This window comes from Macrobrachium nipponense, chromosome 9, assembly GCF_015104395.2.
Source record: "Macrobrachium nipponense isolate FS-2020 chromosome 9, ASM1510439v2, whole genome shotgun sequence".
Classification (NCBI taxonomy): Eukaryota; Metazoa; Arthropoda; class Malacostraca; order Decapoda; family Palaemonidae; genus Macrobrachium; species Macrobrachium nipponense.
In genome coordinates this window covers 60,070,404-60,090,416 of record NC_061110.1, presented here as the reverse complement: position 1 = coordinate 60,090,416, position 20,013 = coordinate 60,070,404, and the positions used below count along the sequence as shown (strand labels likewise).

General features: G+C 41.4%; 1 protein-coding gene across 3 annotated transcripts in view; it reads right to left on the bottom strand.

Annotated features, from left to right (window-relative positions):
* LOC135218244 (AP-3 complex subunit beta-2-like) overlaps nt 1-20,013 on the bottom strand; it is a 694,745-nt gene that overhangs the window by 551,559 nt on the left and 123,173 nt on the right. For all 3 annotated transcript variants that reach the window (XM_064254405.1, XM_064254407.1, XM_064254406.1), the window contains 2 exons: nt 14,522-14,597; nt 14,238-14,408 (listed from right to left, as the gene is read on the bottom strand). In XM_064254405.1, the coding sequence (XP_064110475.1) occupies nt 14,238-14,408; nt 14,522-14,597 (247 nt within the window). The remainder of the gene's footprint in view (nt 1-14,237; nt 14,409-14,521; nt 14,598-20,013) is intronic.

The window sequence follows — 20,013 nt, the reverse complement described above, 5'->3', positions numbered from 1 at the left end:
GCCCGTGAACACTTGCGGGGCCGTCGAAAGCCCGAAGCACAGAGCACAAAACTGAAAGACCTTCCCTCGTACCATGAACCTGAGGTACTTCCTGGATGAAGGATGAATTGGCACATGGAAATATGCATCCTGAAGGTCCAGGGACACCATCCAGTCCTCTGGACGAAGAGCTGCAAGGACAGAGGATGTTGTCTCCACCGCGAACTTTGTCTTCATTACGAAAAGATTCAGCGCGCTCACATCCAAGACTGGTCTCCACCCTCCTGAGGTTTTTGGCACTAAAAACAGCTGGTTGTAAAAACCTGGGGAATGGAGCTCTTGTACTCTTTCTATGGCCTCCTTGTCCAACATCTGTTCTACTAACTGTAAAAGGGCTTGGTTCCGTACAGGATCTCTGTATCTTGCTGTTAACTCCCTTGGAGTTATCGTCAAGGGAGGTTTCTCCCTAAAGGGGATTAGGTATCCTCTCTCGAGGATAGAGAGGGACCAGGCATCCGCCCCTCTCTGTGCCCAGACTTTGGAAAACTTTAAAAGTCTGGCACCAACTGTAGTCTGGAGGACTCTTGTCTAACTGGGTTTTTGAGAAAGATCTTCTTGAAGATCTTCCTCTCTTCTCTGGCTTTCTGCTCCTAAGAGAGGCTCTAGGAGCAGTCCTTCCTCGAAAGGGCTGTTGGAAGGGAATCTTCTCCCTCTTGGTCATTGGGACCGCAGGTTTCAATCTTTTGACCGATTGGGCCAAAAGATCCCGAGTGGCCTTCTCAAATAAAGACCTAGAGATGTCCTTAACTGTCTCCTGCGGGAAAAGATGGCTCGACGGGCGAATACAGCAGAGCGGATCTCTGGAGAGGCGACACGGACTTAGCCAGGAAGGAGCTGTAAACTACCCTCTTCTTAAGGATGCCTAATCCGAAGAGGGACGCAATCTCTGTGGAGCCGTCCATAACAGCTTTGTCCAAACAGGACAAGATGCTGGCTAACTCGTCCATATTTACGAAGTCCGGGTCCTGAGCTCTCTTGGCCAGAGCTCCTAGGGACCAATCCATGAAGTTGAAAACTTCTAGGGTGCGAAACAGGCCCTTGAGGAGATGGTTCGTTTTGCACATCCCCCAAGAAGCCTTCGCCGAAAGTAGCGAGCGCCTTCTCGAAGAGTCCACTAGAGATGAGAAATCTGCATCGGCTGACGAAGGAAGACCCAATCCCATGGGCTCTTTGGTGTCATACCAGATACCTGGCTTTCCTGCAAGCTTGGACGGAGGAAACGAGACTACTAGTGCCGACAACTGCTCTTGGAGGCCTACCAGGAACTTCTTCGTAGAAGAACGTACTCCTTCCGTAGAGGACTCAGGAGATCTCAGAGCTCTCTTCTTCTGCGAAGGAGAATACTCAGGGAAGGGCTCCGGGCTGGTCTAAGGTGTCTCTTCCAGGCGGCTTCCAGGCTCTCTTCATAGGGCGCGACTTTGTCACGGAGCTCTTACCACGCCTAGGTGAGGACAAATCGGAGTCGGAAAAGCACTTCCTTAGGATGCTTTTTCTGTAGCTATCCAAGGCAGCCTGGGACGAATCTACAGGATCTGCCGAAGGGACGCCTGACCGTTGGGGATACTCTACATCCTCCTTGCGGCTGTCGACATTCCTCCTCCCCTGGTCTTGGGAGTCTGGAAGAGGTCTAGGCCTAGGGGCAATGCGGAGCCGGTCAGACGCCCCCTCCACTGCACTGGGGACACTGCACATATCACTGTCCTTACCTTTGCTTTCCATAGCTCGTAACTGAGATTGCAAGTTACGGATAGATGCTTTCATAGCAGCGATCTCCGAAGACGAATCTTTGGGTTCGCTGCGGGGGGAAGGGGCTGAAACCATATTAGAGGCAGGAGAAAATATGTTAGAGTTAGGATCTACCTCCTGATCAAGAGAGCAGGACCTACTCGAGCTTCTGACTGAAGCCTTTCTGACTCTATCTTTCTCCAATTTCCTAATATAAATAGCCAAATTCTTCCATTCTTGCTCAGTCAAACTTTCAATACAGCATTCATTCCCCCGACATTTTACACAAATAGTGTGAGGGTCTACCGAAGCTTTCGGCAACCTCACCTTACACTTCTCTTTCATACACACTCTAAACACAGGTGTGACGTCAGACATACTGAAGAAAATTCTAATCCAAAATAAAAAAAAACGGTCCACGAAAGCGTATGCCAAAGCCAAAGATCAAATACGTCACCAAAGGTCAACCAGAAAAGATCCTCAGCAAGCGAGAAAGAATTTCAATGCAGGAGGAACCAACAACAATGTTGTCGGAACCGGCGACAGAGAAAATCTGATTAGAAAACGGGAATGGTTCCTAGTCCTGCCACCCAGCGGCGGGAGAGGGCTGATCACCTGACCTACCTGTCGCGTGTGCCGCAAGTTTTTAATTCTGTCGGGATGTCGGAGACTATAGCTAAGTATATATCTGCCGGGGAAGTCGCATGTACAAAACCAGGAATTGGTGGATATTTCTCATAGAAAAATAACGTGAATTGGCAAATTTTCTGCAAATAATGCGGGGAAATGTTCCAGACACAAATCCGGGAATGTGTGAGTCCGCAAATCCGGAAAACACGAATACAGGGGTTCCACTATTAGTTTCTTGTGAAGTTATTTTTTCTTCCGATTTATCTATTAGGGGTTTGTTACTTACTTCCATTTTTTAATCATTCCTTGAGCACATTGCAGTAGAGAACATTTGCTTCCTAATGGGATCATGCATTCCTCTAACTCTCAACTCTAGTTTGGCTTCTCTTATTGGCATTCCTGATCTCTCCTGAAGTAATTTTAATTCTGTATTGTATATATAATACATAAACTCCTTAGACCTAGCATGGTGATTTTGGCCACAGTTCATACATTTTGGTTCACCACACTTCCACTGCGTGGTATGTTCGTCAGATCCACAATATGCACGTATTGATATATTTCTGTAGTTTTTTCCATGTACGTCCATATTTACTACAGTTTTGGCACTGTAGTGGTTTTGGAACATACAGTCTCAGTTCTTTGTTTTGGCCCATGATTTTAATTTTGAAAGGCAATTCTTGGCATTCAAATTTTATTTTTGCTATTCTAAATGTAATTTCATTACTGGCTATACTGTATATTTCACAATCTTGCACGTTGTTGTACCTTTTTTTAAGGGAATCCAGCAAAATATTTTTTCTATTGGCTCCTCACTTTTAGGAAGTACTACAGTACCCTGTACACTATTCATACAGTCATGTTTTCTTATCTTTACCTGTATATTGTCAACATTCTTTATGATTAAATAATTTTTGGATTGGTTTTTTTGTAGTGGTTTCTATTAACCACACTGGTGTTTTGTCTAAGTGACATTTCTGAGGTTGGGTGCGTACTTAACAAATAATTTTCCAATCTTAATGCACATATTTTTTGTCGTTTTCCAAGGTTAACCCTTAAACGCTGAGTGGACGTATTTTACGTCAACATTTTTTGTCTCTTGGGTGCCGACTGGACGTATTTTACGTCGACATACAAAAGTTTTTTTAAAAATTTGCGGAAAAATACTTATAGGCCTACCAGCCGAAAACTCTTGAATCACGCGCCTTGGGGGATGCTGGGAGTTCGCGGATCAAGGTGTTGTTTTGTTTACAATCGTTACGCAGGCACGCAAGCGCGAATTTCTTTCTTGCCGCACTAAAAAGTATCGGTGACACATCTCGGAAATTACTTCGTCACTTTGACATAATTTTTGTACCATTTTAAATTAGCCGTTACATGGAGTATTATATATGAAAATGTGCACATTTTTATGTAGAATACAACAAAAAAAATACTCATGATTGTAGCTTTTATCAGTTTTGAGATATTTTCATATAAATAACGATAAGTGCCAAAATTTCAACCTTCGGTCAACTTTGACTCTACAGATATGGTAAAAAAAACGCAATTGTAAGCTAAAACTCTTATATTCTAGTAATATTCAATCATTTATCTTCATTTTGCAACAAATTGGAAGTCTCTAGCACAATATTTTGATTTATGGTGAATTTATGAAAAAAAAATTTCCTTAAGTCCGCACGGTAACTCTTCTGAAAAAAATCATACATGCGATTGTGGTAATGTTTGCACCATTTTAAAATTAGCCGTTACATAAAGTTTTATATATGGAAATGTGCGCAATTTCATGCACAATACAACTAAAAACAACCCATGGTTCTAGCTTTTATCAGTTTTGAAATATTTTCATATAAAAAATGATGAGAGAAATTTTCAACCTTCGGTCAACTTTGACTCTACCGAAATGGTCGAAAAAAGCAATTGTAAGATAAAACTCTTATATTATAGTAATATTCACTCATTTACCTTAATTTTGCAACAAATTGGAAGTCTCTAGCACAATATTTTGATTTATGGTGAATTTATGAAAAAAATAACATTTTCTTTACGTCCGCGCAGTAACTCCTCCGAAAAAATCATACGTGCGATTGTGGTAATGTTTGCACCATTTTAAATTAGCCGTTACATAAAATGTTATATATGAAAATGTGCGCAATTTCATGTAGAATACAACAACAAATAATTGAAGGTTGTAGCTTTTCTCATTTTTGAAATATTTGCATATAAATCACGATAAATAGAAAAAAAACCACGTTCGGTTAACTTTGACTCTACCGAAATGGTCGAAAAATGCAATTGTAAGCTAAAACTCTTACAGTCTAGTAATATTCAGTCATTTATCTTCATCTTGAAACAAATTTGAAGTCTCTAGCACAATATTTAGATTTATGGTGAATTAAAAAAAAAACTTTCCCTCCCTCCGCGTGCGGATTCTCCGCCGCAAAACTCCGAAATGCGTACGTCGCATTCTTGGAATATTTGCTCCGTTTCATATTACATCTACTATCCGCCTTACAACCTGCTCGACATACGACCACTCGTACTTACAACCTTACTTCAGACAGTTGACCATTGAGTTACTTGGCACTGCGCCATCTCATGAGAACTCTCATCACTCAGGCAGCATCAGTTTGAGTTACCCTGCCCTATCTGCAGCATCATTTGGTATTAACTGTACTGTAGACTAAATTGCAAACCAATTTACGTAAGAACCGACCTTCTGACATGCATGCAAGAACCTAACCCCATTGTAACTCAATGCCTGATTGTACGTAATATATACTATTACATAAATGATTAAAATGTATTAGTAGAAGTACATTATGGTAAAAAGATTGAAATAATGATTGTACATTACATTTCAGTACTAAGTAGGCACTTATATAGCAAAGGTTTGATAGTATACCCTACCCAGTATGTTGGCCACTTTCTAAGGTTCGACTTACATCCATTCTGACTTACAACCAGTGGGTCGGAACCAAACTTGGTTGTAAGTAGGATAGTACTTGTAGGCATTTCATAGAGTTTTATATATGAAAATGTGCGCACAATTTCATGTAGAATAAAACGTAAAATATTAGAAGATTGTAGCTTTTCTAATTTCCGAAATAATTGCATATAGAAAAAAATATATAAAAAAATTTGACATTCAGATATGGTAGAAAACTGCAATTGTAAGCTAATACTCTTACAGTATAGTAATATTCAATCATTTGTCTTCATTTTGAAAGAAATTGGAAGTCTCTAGGACAATATTTAGATTTATGGTGAATTTTTGAAAAAAATATTTGTTTATGTCCGCGCGTTACGAATTCATGGGCAAGACTGACATTTTGCCTTTCTAGACTCAATGGATTTAATGCCTTTGATGTAAGCTTGTATGCATATCTGAGGAGATAATCTGCTTCTAAATTGTGTAATTTATGCAAATTAGATGGCCACAGAAAAAGTAACCACAATAATATAAATTAAAAATAAATGGTTGAACAGTTTACAAAATATGAAAGTTCCAAGTACTACAGGCGGCCCGCGGTTAACGGCGCAATCACTCAACGGTGAATCGGTTTTACGGCGGTCGTCAAAAATATTCATTAAAAAAATAAGGCATTTTAAAGGTATCTTTACGGCACAAATTTCAGTTAACAGCGCCGCTAGCGCCGTTGTCTAACGAGTTCATACATTTGTAGAAATGCCGTTCAGACCATAAAGGTTATGCAAATTATATTAACAAATTTTATGGAGAGTTATTACGTAGGTATTAGAGTAAAATATATGCCTCTGACGCTGTTCTATGCCGAAAATATCGAGTTACATAAGTGCAAATGTAGCTATGGATGTGTCGATTTATAAATGTTCATGCTTTTGTTTAAAATGTGTATGAAAATGTATTACGTGAAAGGCATTTTTATTTCTGTACATGATACAAAGGCAGCTTTTGAAACTGTCCTTCACGTTATCAAATACGATGTTTTTTCATGTTCTTTCTTGTAAGCTGCCGCCTGCCGCTCTTCCGAGAATATCGATTTTAAAAAAGTGCAAATTAGCAATCGATGTGTTGATTTTATAAATGTTTATGCTTTTATGTTTAAAATGTGTATGAAAATGTATTACGAATAGGGTATTTTTATTTCTGTGCAGAAATATGATAAAAAGGCAGCTTTTGAAACTCTCCTTCAAGTTATCGACTACGATGTTTTTTTCAAGTTCGTTCTTGAATGCCGCCGTCTGCCGCTCTTCCGAAAATATAGTTAAAAAGAGTGCAAATTTAGCGATCGATGTGTCGATTTTTCAATTGTTTATGCTTTTATGTTTAAAATGTGTATGAAAATATATTACGTAAAGGTATTTTCATTTTTGTACAGAAATAAGATACAAATTAAGGCAGCCTTTGTAACTACGCTCCATGTTGTCAGGGGATGGTTTTTCATGTTCGTTCTTGTCCGCCAGTTCCGAAAAATGCATTGTGTTATTTTATTAATTATGCATCTTTTCCATAAATCCTTTAAAAAGTTATACATTATTTCACTGTATCCAAGAATATTGTATGTATTCTCATATTATTGTATTTTAAAATACTACGGCAAACTTAAGCCCGTATTCCGCGGAGCAGCCAATATTGTGGTTTGAAATCAGCTGATGAATACGAGTTTGTTTCACCATAACGCAATTCTGAGTGAATGCTCTTGCTTCTAGTTAGCATAAACGAATATCTATATACTTGACTTATATGAGACAAAGTTATTTTTCCTTATACAGCGTGTTTTTAGGTGGAAATATTTATTGAATATGTCTCGTTGTGAATGTGAACTACTATTTTTTTTGTTAACAGATTACGTTGGCGGCATGTTATTGCGTAAAAAATTACGTGATTCCGTTCGCAATAATCCTTTATATCATCGTAATACGAACTTTATGTTATTTATCTTATAACGGCGTGAAACCAACAGTAAAATGTGTTCTTTCAAGCACAGTAGTTTTGATTAAAATGATTTTATCCCAATTTTATCTACAGTTGTGTGTGATGGCAGACGTTTACTGCAGTTTTATCCTTGTTGCCGATGTACGATAATAGTCATTAGCAGCTTGAACAGTTTTCTCAGCTTCAGTTATAACTAGGTTTAAATTTAACGGAATATTTCCCGATTGATCTTTAATCTATATTGATCTCTGATCTATAGCGAATAAAGTTATTACATTAAGATATCTCAGTTCTATTCTAAACATAACGCCATTTATAACAAATACGGTAATGTTGCACTGTAGTGCGATGATCGAAATACAAGCCAAACAGATGTTATCCAGTTCGGTTGTACTTAGAAAAAAAAAAAAGAAAAAAAAAAAAGAAAAAAAAGTAGTTTCTCGTTCGGTTGTTCATGCTGTATACGTTCACGCAACGAGTATAACGTTAACACCATACTTTCATCATTCTCTTTTGCTGTTATTGAACTTATGTAACTAGAAGATGGATAAAGTTAGACCATTGTAAATTGACTCTCATAAAATCGAACTATCCTAAGACTAATGATCGTAACCTGAACACTACAGCTACCTGACACTGTATAAACTTTATTATATCTTTACATACTTTAGACCCCACCCATGACTGTACAGTAATTTCTATAGTACTATACTGCATAAATATAATTTTACTTATTGCGCCGTTGTGGGATTACAGCGCCTTTGACTGGTCTAGAGTTTCGAAAGAAGGTGTGCGGCGGCCGTAGGCTTTAAAATCGCTCAGCGTCAAAAATCACTTGGCGTCGGTGGCCAGGAACGGAACCCCTGCCGCTAACCGAGGGCCGCCTGTACTGAGTTTTCATTTAAAGTCATCAGCAATGACTGACAATGTATTTTATAATCATTTGTGTTAATAAACTCTGTTGTTTCTCATCATAACTTCTGCACTGATTTTCCACCTTTATGCAGCATATTTAATTAAATTAACCAGGTACTGTATAGAGGATTATGATGTTGTTAAAGACTGTGAAATATAATGATCTAACATAGCGATTTGATACTCTGCATAAAAAGTGATAAATAACACCAGAAATACAGAACTGGGAATGGTGCTTGTGGCCAGGTACAGACGTCTGGTGATGACTCATTGCTGAGTCAGGAGCGATCGCACAGGCCTTGTCAATTCAAGATGGCGGTGCTCAATGTCAGGTAATGTTCTTGAAAGAGAGAAGTCGTCAACATATTGAGACCCAACTTGAACCCTTGAACCAAACCAACCCTGGCTTGAACCTAGTCTGTGCAACATGAGGAGCCCCACCAGAGGGGGCCTGGGAAGGCCCAACAGGGGAGGCATGGGAAGCCCCACCAAGAGGGGTACAGGGTGCCCCACTAGAGGGGGCATGGGAAACCCCACCAGGGGGGGGCCCAGGGAGCCCCACTAGAAAGGGCCCCAAAAGTAGCAGTATTCGATTGTTGTGCCTTCAAGGCATCTGAATAAGATTTCTTTGCCAACAGCTTCTTGGCCTGTCCCACACTGATGTGTTTGGCAATAGATTTAAGTAATGCCTCTTGTTCTTCTTGAATGCTCTATACATTTCTTATCATTGGCTTAATGTTCACCCTTATAGTTCACACAATTTACCAGTCCAGAACATTCCTCGTGCTCAGGCTGGCCACATGATTCACAAAGTTTATTCCTGGTACAAACCTTAGAGGAGTGTCCAAAACCAAAACATTTAAAGCACTGGAGCACTCTCGGTCTAAAAGGACGAACTTTCACAATTTCACTGTCAAGAACAATGTCTGATGGCAAAAAAACTTACAAAAAGTTAAAATAAGCATTGACGAGTAGAGCACTTTGAAAACCTTCCAAACCACATCTGGAAACATTTCTAAAATTTCTTCTTCGTCCATTTCATATGTCTTCATTAAAGATAAACACCCTTCGCATAACTAAATTATAGTGAGGTTTTACCTCTTTTATTATACTATCGGGATCAAGCTTCAAATTGAGGAGCATTACCAATTGAACATCTGTCTTGGTTATGAACTAAAAAACTATTACGCCCAAAGCGAGTTACTTCTGGACTCCCAACATTGCCGATCTTCTGGCTTATCAACCTCTTCACCTTGAAGAGGTTGCCTCTCTCACCATGTGTTGAAATACTGTAATTAACTACTTAGCTGGGTCTGGTGATCTGGAGGTTTTACTTATTCTACTAGGATCTTTAGTTTCATTTGGTGGTCTATAAATGTCAAGATACCTAGGGACCTCTTCTGCCTCTACAAGTCCAACACTCGTAGAATCTGACCTGAACTCCCTGTAGGCTCTGTGAGCTTCCGATTAGTTGTTGAAAAATATCCAGAATTAAAATAAACCCTAATTTTCGCCCAGTCTATCTTGCAATTCTTTAATGCTACCAAATTTACAAAATTCATTAAATAGTGTGTCATAATTCCAGTCTAAAGGGACTGGTTTCACATACAAAATGGTAGTAATAAAGCGTTCATTTGAAAAAGGCTCCAAAGTCACAATGGAGGAATTACCAGAATTTTCCTTGTCCTTACCCTTGCCTAAGTCGTCAACAGGAGGTTTTACTAATGTCTCCATGAGATGAAGAATTGATAATTCATCCCGGTAGCCCCCCCACCCACCATGGAGCCACATTTAGAGGACAGTGTTATCCCATACAAGGCTGCCCTAGGGGTACCATCCGGATATACACCCCACCCTCAGTGCTTAAGGCGTCATGATGTCCATCAAGATCAGACCCAGCACTGAGGGGAGGGTTTGACATCTAAACTTTCCCCTTGCTCGACCATGTTAGGTACTCGAGTTCTACGGGTGAAGTGGCATGCCAACCATCCTCAACCTCCATCAAATCCAAAGAATAAGTCTAAATTATGTCCAAAACCAATCCTAAAGTCATCAACATAAAATCCATACCTTACAGGAGGAGGAAGCAGAAAGATTTAATGTTTTTAGTAAAAGGAAAAGGGCTGACTTATTTAGTTGGATCAACAGCTGGGCACCAAGGCCCAGTGAGAAAGCAGTTCCCACCAGGCATCAAGAGCCCAGCTGCTGAACCCTAAGCCGCCCCTCATCCTCGGCAAGGCTTCAGCATCTTGGGGGGGGGGCTTAGTGGAGAAAACATTAATGCCAACTTCTAATTAGTCGTCACTCCTAGAGACACAACTCCCGCTTTTTAAGCACTCCCATCGTAAAAAGAGCAGCTAGTACTCCTGAACCATCTCTCACAGGTTTGTCCGCACAGGACAAAACATTAAGCCAGTCCAAAGCAAACTCTTCTTCCAAAGACTGACACTCCCTACCTTCCTAGCTAATGCCCTGATCATCCAGTGCACAAAGTTAAACACTTCTATCACTTTAAACACGTTCTTTTACAAGGTGATAAAAATCTGGATGGAGTGGAAAACATTACTTTCGCAGCCGCAAAAGGTGATCTTATGTTCGAGTCCATTAAACCAGAGAAGTCCCCTTGAGAGGAGGCAGACATGCCCAAGGAAGGAACTTGTCCAGTCAAGTAAAAACAATATCTCTTACTTGTTGCTTGAAAGGAGGATAGGCGAAAGAAGCTTCACCCAACTCCCACTTCTTAGCCAACCACTCATTAAGACTCCTTCAACACTTTCTTGGTGGACTGGGAAAGGACCACTTCGGGAAACCTGACTTTACTACCTTTCATCACTAAAATAGAAGGTGGCAACGAGGAGAGGCTGGCTCGAAGAAGTCCGGATAGATGGCGAGCAAAATCTTCAAGACTCAAGTAAGCCGAAGATGATTTCAAGTCCTGATCCTCTTTTGATGAAACGGGCAACAAACCATCTTCCTCTTGTTTAGGTGGAGACGCTTTCTGCAGGACACCTTAAGCTCTTGAAGTTGCTGTTGTAATGGAGCAAAAGACGACTCATCTAACATAGCACTAGTCTTGGAAGTTGAAGCCATGGATGTCGAAGCAGTGGCAGTCGAACAGCTCTTCTTAGAAGATAAGCCACTTGCAGGAGAGGCACTACGAACCGCAGGAGATGAACGAGATGAAACTCATTTTGACGAGCTACGAGGCGAGTCAATAGAGCGAATGCTGTTCTGATCACTTCGGCGCTAGAATGCGCCTGTCGCCAGATGGAACTTGACTCTCTGGAGACGAGACGTGAATTCTGAATGACCTGAAAAGGCACAAAACTGCGAGATGGCTGAGAACTCCAATGCTCCTTCGACTTCTTCACTGGTGGAGACGAACAGTCCACAAACGAGGCATGCATTCAAAGGACGCTAAACCACAGCACCATGCATTTGTAGTGTCTTTTCAGGCGACGACATGTCTGATTCGGAAGAAAATGGCACATCAGTAACATCAATGCCCTTCCAATGGCATTTAGTTAAAAGTCCGTGAGTCTACAGGCTCAAAAGAGCTGGCAACTGCCTATAGGCAAACCCCCCCACCCTCTAAGAGACAAGGGGGACGGACAGCCATCTCCTCAGACACAACACTGACACATGGCACATTACTAATCTTTTCACTAGCATTTGATTTTTCAACAAAGACACTAAACGACGAACCCAAATCCATAACAGATTTGGCCAAAATCCCAAATTTCTTGTCCATTTTGGACTCCAAACTGGCAATGGTGTTAGAATTGGAAGTATGAGATACCTGGACTGGAGTTAGTGGCAATGAAGTAGAAGGACTATCGATAGGAGAGATGTTAGATAACAGAGGGGAAGAAAAAGAAGACTTCTTCACCTCTAAAGGCAAAGGAGTTGCTTCAATACTAGCCTTACTCTCGGCCTGAAGAGCCACCTGACACTCAACGTCTGACACTCAACGTAAGTTAAATGTTTGCTACATTCCTGCCCCCTACACTTCATACACTTTGAGTGCGGATCATAACAAAGCTTAGCCATACTAGTTTTGCAACCTTCGCTGCAAAACCTAATGATGATGAACTAGGGTCCAACATGCTGAAGCTAGATCTTATTTATAAATTGAAAGCTAAAAAGCAGCTAACCAAGAAAAAACAACAATCAACAATAAAACCACAAAGGTGATAAAAAGATGTTACTATGTGGCTGACAGAAAACGAATTGACAACAATTAGCTCAGCAGTACTGGGTGTTCCTGAAAGTGGGTGGGTCTCTGTGTCACCTGCACTAACGATGGCAGCGCCACCGCTGCCAATTAAACATGAATTTTTGACTGCTAGGTAAGAAAGCTTATAGCTATGTACAGGCAGTCCCCGGGTTATGACGGGGGTTCCGTTCTTGAGACGCGTTGTAACCCATCCTAAGAAAACTTTAGTTTTAATGCTTTGGAAGCATTCAAAACTAAGTAAACTGCATTCTTATTGCATTTTTCATAAAAAAAAACCTTCAAATATTGATTATTTTGCATTTTTTGGTGTCATATTCCTTCTGCCAGATCAACGTTGGAGGCGTCGTAAAGCTGGAACATGCGTCGTAACCCTGGAAATAATTTCTGATGAATATAATTGAAAAGCACCTTAACCTCAGAACGTCGTAAGCCGAACCCGTCATAACCCAAGGACTGCCTGTAATTGTTTGGTAAGTCACTTATGTGAAAGTACAAACTACAGCTATGTAATTACTTATTAAGTTACTTATATAAAACCACCATGTTACCAGATGCCCAGTAGCCCCTAAAATGGAGACTCCACCAGTTAGCGCCCCAAAAAAATGTACAGACCTCTCCATCTACATCTAGCCATTAAGCAATCTGATAGTAGTGAGACAAGCAAGCCTACTGGGTGTACTTAGTCCTGCCGTAAGAGACAGGATATTGCAAATGTTTAGGAAGAATAGTTCCAGGACCTCAAATGGGAGCTCTTCCTCCAGGAGAGCTTTATATGGGAGCTCTCCAGTACAGGCAGTCCCCGGTTATTGGCACCCTTGGTTATCAGCGATCTGGCTTATCATCAAGCCATTGGAATGGAACACCCCCCATAATCGGGGACTCCCTGTATGGATGATGGGGTTATACTGAAGAACATGTGTACAGGCAGTCCCCAGTTCCTGATGGCTCCTGATGACTGAAAGTCCAGAGTGCCTGAGCCCAATTATGACAGACACTGATTCTTTGACTGTTTCTCCTGATGAGTCTGAATCTGAGGAGGTCCCTCAAACACTTCTCCAGTTGGATTCTATATCTCTCATGGTTGTCCCTGTCATCATCTCAGAGGCACCTTCAAGAGAGCTAGATCAACTGATTAAAATTTAGTATTTGGCGTCATAACTGCAAGGTCATTAGCACCGAAAAATTAATATCAACAATCATGAAGTGTAAATAAAAAGTACAAAAAAATCAAATCTACAAATTTCAGTGGATAAAAATTTAAGCTATCCGATGTCAACACCACAAAGGTCATTGATGCCAACAGATTAATATATAAAATTTTTTTTATAGAGGATCAGCTTCCTCAATCAATATCAAGATGCCACTGACACCATAATCCACTTTCCCTCCAAGGATGAACCTATCATCAATCTTATGACACTGCATGGTTCACCGGAGTCCTTAGAGTCAGTTTTTTCCTCTTCTCTGTCACCACTTCAACCTTACTCTTTCAGAAGAGTGAGGGGGAACACAATACCATTCCATACTGCAAGATGAGCCTCCTCTCAATTGAAACTTACCTTGAAAAAAAGCTGCATGGCACGATTTTTGGACAAGATTAACCACATGTTTGCGGACTGGTAAGACAGAAAGGTCAACACACACCCAAATCTTATACAGGACACATTATACTGATCATTGTTAAGAGAAAAATTTTTAATTACCAGATACTCGCTACAAGTTATGTACATTAAAAAAATTACATACTGTACTTCTCACCAGGCTTAAACTTACCTTGAGGGCTCTCTGAAATGTAGATATTGAAAGCAATGCCAGATCTTGTTGTTCTTCCGCATATCTGACTAAGTAAACATACACCAACTTCTTTACTTCTAAATTAGCACTGACTACATTCTTTACAACAGCTGGAAACAGTTCTGAAGCATCACGCCCTTTTGCAACCATCTGTAAATATGATATAATATAAGATACAAAACTTTTCAAGTAATATTCTATAACTCTTAAGATCCATTATAATTTTAAAGATGACACACTAAACACCAAAAATTCATAATTACACCAATAATCCTCTTCATTGCCTCCAGTTTTAGGCCATCTTTGTTGCTGTCCAACATCTGCTTCAAGTCTTCATGTCTGAAAGAAATACACAGTATCTTCAAACTAAACTTAAAGAGGCTTGCACACTAACTAAATTGTAGACATTCTGCATATGCGATATAAAAATGTGAACTTATCCCTAAGACACTTTTTTTTTTTTTTTTTTTTCACAATATCTGATATCAGTTCCTAATTGGTTCAACATTGACAAGTAAAAAAATTTCCTAGTAGTGAGGATATATTTTTATAATAAAATAAAGCTTTATAAATATACTTACCAAGTAATTAGTACTTAGCTAATGATTAGCCTTGCGCGGCATCCTAAATTTTAAAAATTTGCGCGCAAGTGACTGTTGCAATGTGTGATGAAATGTTCCCGTTAACCGCAACGGGAGCAACAGAAGCCTACAGCGTCATTCTTATTTATTGCCGCAAAGCCCATGAAAATCTGAGGGGAGGAGGGCGGGCTCTGATTTAGTAATTACTTGATAAGTATATATTTATAAAATGATACAATAAAGTTTGTTCATACTTACCTGGCAGATAGTATATATATACTAGCTGTATTCTCCGAAGTCCGACAGAATTTCAAAACTCCCGGCACACGCAGTGGTCGGCCAGGTGGTTAGTACCCATTCCCGCCGCTGGGAGGCGGGTATCAGGAACCATTCCCATTTTCTATTCAGATTTTCTAGTGCCACTGTCTCCTGAGAGGAGGTGGGTGGGCACTTTGATTATATATATCTGTCAGGTAAGTATGAACAAACTTTATTGTATCATAACAATATCATTTTGTTCATGAAGCTTACCTGTCAGATATATATATAGCTGAATGTCAGATATATATATAGCTGAATCCCACCTTTGGAGGTAGGGAGAGACATAATAGGATTTGGGAAACATATCCATGCAGATGATTGACATCTTGGTTCCTTACCTATTAGCATAGCTGACTTCGTGATTACTGTCACCCAAGTCTGCTTCTGCTTTACTAGAGTCACCAGCAAGGTAGTGACCTGTTGCTGCTGGTGAGTTCTAGATGACCTGTCAACGGGGGCGTGACCACAATGTGACTAGACCATTTGACCCTATATGAGGGCAGCGAAGCAAAAAACCACCACCTGACCTAACCTAACATAAGTTAATTTTCCACATAACTTAGGCTAAAGGAAGGGAAGTCCGCCTCAGGCGGTCGACCCTACAACCCTAACTCAATATAAAAGTTAAAAGCTCACCTAACTATTTCCTACAGGATAGGATGAGTGCTACTACCTGCTCCCAATATAGTGTCTGCGGCGACGTATGGCCCTAGCGAGCAGCAGATCTCATATGTCGTCTTCACATCCTGCAGGTATTGTGAAGCGAACACAGAGTTGCTTTGCTAAAACGTGGCACTCAGGATGTTACTGAGTGCCATGCTCTTTAGAAATGCCTCCGAGGCCGCGCCTTCACCTCGTGAACATTAACTTTAAAAGTTTCAAATCCTTGTTCAAACATGACGAATGAGCCTCTTTGAAAAAGCTCTTTAAAAAGAATGCCAGGGCGTTCTTTGACATGGGCAAGTCTGGCCTTTTTAAGGAACACCGCAGATTGTCCGAAGGACCTCGACTTTCCTTAGTTTTATCTAGATAAAACTTGAGAGCCCTGACAGGGCACAGGACTCTCTCTGGATCTTGCCCAATAATTTATGCCATCCCCTTGATCTCCAAGCTTCTGGGCCAAGGGTTAGACAAGTTTCCATTCTTAGACAAGAATGAAGGGCTTAAAGAACACACAGCATTATGCCTTTAAAGCCAATATGTCCGCTGATGGCTTAACCTCACTAACCCTCTTTGCCGTAGCTATAGCGGTTAGAAATAATAATAAGCCTTTCTGGTCACGTACTTTAAGTTCGCAGAAAGGAGAGGTTCGAAAGGCTTCGACATCAGGAACTTCCAGACTACGTCTAAGTCTCATGTCGGAAGCTTCGAACTATACAGTTTCGAGATTTCAACATACCTCAAAGATTGTGACGGGCTTTGCTGTTCGACAGATCCAAATCTCTGAGTCTAAAGGTCGCCAACAACATATTTCTGTATCCTTTAATAGACGGGACTGCCAGCTTATCCACATTCTCAGACGGAACGGGAAGATGGCAATCTAATTCACAGAGGCCGAGGTGGAGGAAAAAGCATTCCTCCTGCACCATCTGCAAAAACAGCCCACTCCGGTTGGTACACTGCAAGATAGGAAGGTCATCTTTGCCTTGGCAATAGCATTTGCCACTAGTCTTGAAAAGCCTCTCGCTCCGATCAACTTCTCTATAGTCTGAACGGAGTCAGACTCGGAGCGGAGAGGTTTTGTGGTACCTCTCGAGTGGGGCTGGAGTAGAGCGACTCTCTCGGGAAGGGTCCTTGGAAAGTGCGCTAGGAAGGACATGACCTCTGTGAATCCAGTCTCTCGAAAGCCAACATGGAGCGATCAGCGTTATGCTCGCTCCCTCTGACGCCAGAAATATGATATTGTTATGATACATTAAAGTTTGTTCATACTTACCTGGCAGATATATATATATAGCTGTATTCTCCGAAGTCCGACAGAATTTCAAAACTCCCGGCACACGCAGTGGGCGGCCAGGTGGTTAGTACCCATTCCCGCCGCTGGGAGGCGGATATCAGGAACCATTCCCATCTTCTATTCAGATTTTTCATACCACTGTCCCCTGAGGGGAGGTGGGTGGGTACTATATTATATATATCTGCCAGGTAAGTATGAACAAACTTTATTGTATCATAACAATATCATTTTGTTCATGAAACTTACCGGACAGATATATATATATAGCTGAATCCCACCATTGGAGGTGGGAAGGGACAGAATAGAAGGATTTTAGGAAACAAATTACATGCAGATGATTGACATCTTGGTTCCTTACCTGTTAGCATAGCTGACTTCATGATTACTGTCACCCAAGTCTGCTTCTGCTTTACTAGAAGAGTCTCCAGCAAGGTAGTGACTTATATAGCTGGTGAGTTCTAGATGATCTGTCAATGGGAGCGTGACCACAATGTGACTAGACCATATTGACCATACTGTGGGGGCAACGAAGCTAAAAACCACCACCTGACCTAACCTATCAAAGTTAGTCCCATAACTTCTAGGCTAAAGAAAGGGAAAGCACCTCAAGCGACCGACCCTTCAACTGTAAATCAATACAATAAAATTAAAAGCACACCTATCCCTTTTCTATAGGATAGGATTCGTGCTGCTTCCTGCCCCCAATAATATTTCTGCGGATATGTATGGTCCTAGCGACTCGCAGATCTCATATGTCGTCTTCACATCCCGCCAGGAGTGTGAAGCGAACACAGAGTTGCTTCACTCACACGTGGCACTCAAGATGTTACTGAGTGTCATGCTCTGTTGAAATGCTTCCGAGGCCGCGCCCTCACCTCATAAGCATTCAGTTTAAAAGATTTCAAATCTTTGTTCAAACATAATGAATGAGCCTCTTTAAAAGAACTCCTTAACCATAACGCCAGGGCGTTCTTCGACATGGGCAAGTCTGGTCTTTTTACGGAACACCGCAGATTGTCCGAATGACCTCGACTTTCTTTGGTTTTATCAAGATAAAACTTGAGAGCCCCGACAGGGCACAGGACTCTCTGTGGCTCTTGCCCAATAATTTGTGCCATCCCCTTGATCTCCAGGCCTCTGGGCCAAGGATTAGACGGGTTTTTGTTCTTAGCAAGAACGGAAGGCTTAGAGGACGCACCGAATTATGTCCTCTAAAGCCAAAACCTCTGATGATGGCTAAAACCTCACTAACCCTCTTTGCCGTAGCTAGAGTAGTTAGAAAATGAGCCTTTCTGGTCACGTGTATTAAGTTTATAGAAAGGAGAGGTTCGAAATGCTTTGACATCAGGAACTTCAGACTACGTCTAAGTTCCATGCCGGAAGCTTCGATCTAGACCATTTCAAGATTTCCACAGACCTCAAAGATCGTGAAGGGCTTTGTTGTTTGACAGATCCGAATCTCTGAGCCTAGAGGCCGTCAACAACATATTTCCGTATTCTACAATCGTTGGGACTGCTAGCTTATCCCATACTTCTGACGGAAAGGGAAGACGGTAAAGTAATTCACAGAGGTCGAGGTGGAGGAACAATCATTCTTCCTGCACAAAGTAATTCACAGAGGTCGAGGTGGAGGAACAATCATTCTTCCTGCACTATCTCCAGAAACGGCCCACCCTGACTGGTACACTGCAAAATATGCAGCACTGCTTTGCTTTGGCAATGAGACTTGCAATTAATCTTGAAGATCCTCTCGCTTCTCGACAGTCTGAACGCATTCAGACTCAGAGCGGAGAGGTTTTAGGTACCTCTCGAAGTGAGGCTGTTAGAGTAGACCGATTCTCTCGGGAAGGGTCCTTGGAAAGTGCTCTCTGAAGGACGTGACCTCTGTGAATCCAGCCTCTCGAAGGCCAACATGGGGCGATCAGCATCTTTCTCGCTCCCTCTGATGCCAGCGATTATCTTATTATATTTCCTAAGCTTTTGAATAGGGGAGAAGAGACTAACCAACTATCCCCATTCCATACTATAGGATGGCGCCTATTGCTACCGCTCTCGGATCGAGAATAAGGGAGCAACGTAGAGGAAGCTTCTTCGTCTTCAATATTGTGAAGAAATCTACGAAAGGATGTCCCCAAAGTCTCCACAACTCTCGACATACTTCTAAGCGAGGATTACTCAGACGTCAGTAGTTGCTGCCGTCGATCGAGAAGATCCGCACGGACGTGCAATCGTGTAACGAACCTCTTGAGGATCGTTACGTTCCGTGCCTATGCCGATAACCATCTCTCTCTTCTTGGGATATGAGAGAGCTGCGGAATTATCTGAGATGATTTGGACCACTCGACCAAAAACTCACTCTTCGAGGAACTGGAGACCCAACCAAATTGCTTCCAATTCTTTTAGATTATGTGCCAGGACCTCTGTACCTCTGTCCGGATGCCTGGCACCCTCTCGGTATCACCTGAGGTGATCCTCAACCCATTGAGAGATGTTTGGAATTATTTCTAGATCTTTGATGTTATTTCAGTTCTCCTGTAGGAAAAACTGTAGAGGTCTGAATTGCAGTCTATTCAAGGAAACAAGCTTCTCCAGCGAGGAAATGGTCCCCAGCAGACTCATCCATTCCCTCACTAAGCATGCTTCCTTCCCTAATAAGGCTGCGCTTTGCATAAGCAGGAGAGCATTATTATAGTGCTATGCCGCGGTAGACTCGTACAGAATTCTGTTACAGTGCGGTAACCAGCGCCAAACAGGTCTAAGAGATATCTCTGTTGAAAATTTCTTAGTAAAAGGAAGTCGTGTTTATTCATGATTACTAGAAATCCCCTCAACCCGAGGCTAAAGTCCATGATTGTAGGGCAGAGATACGGTTTGTCAATCAATCCCGCGGGAGAGA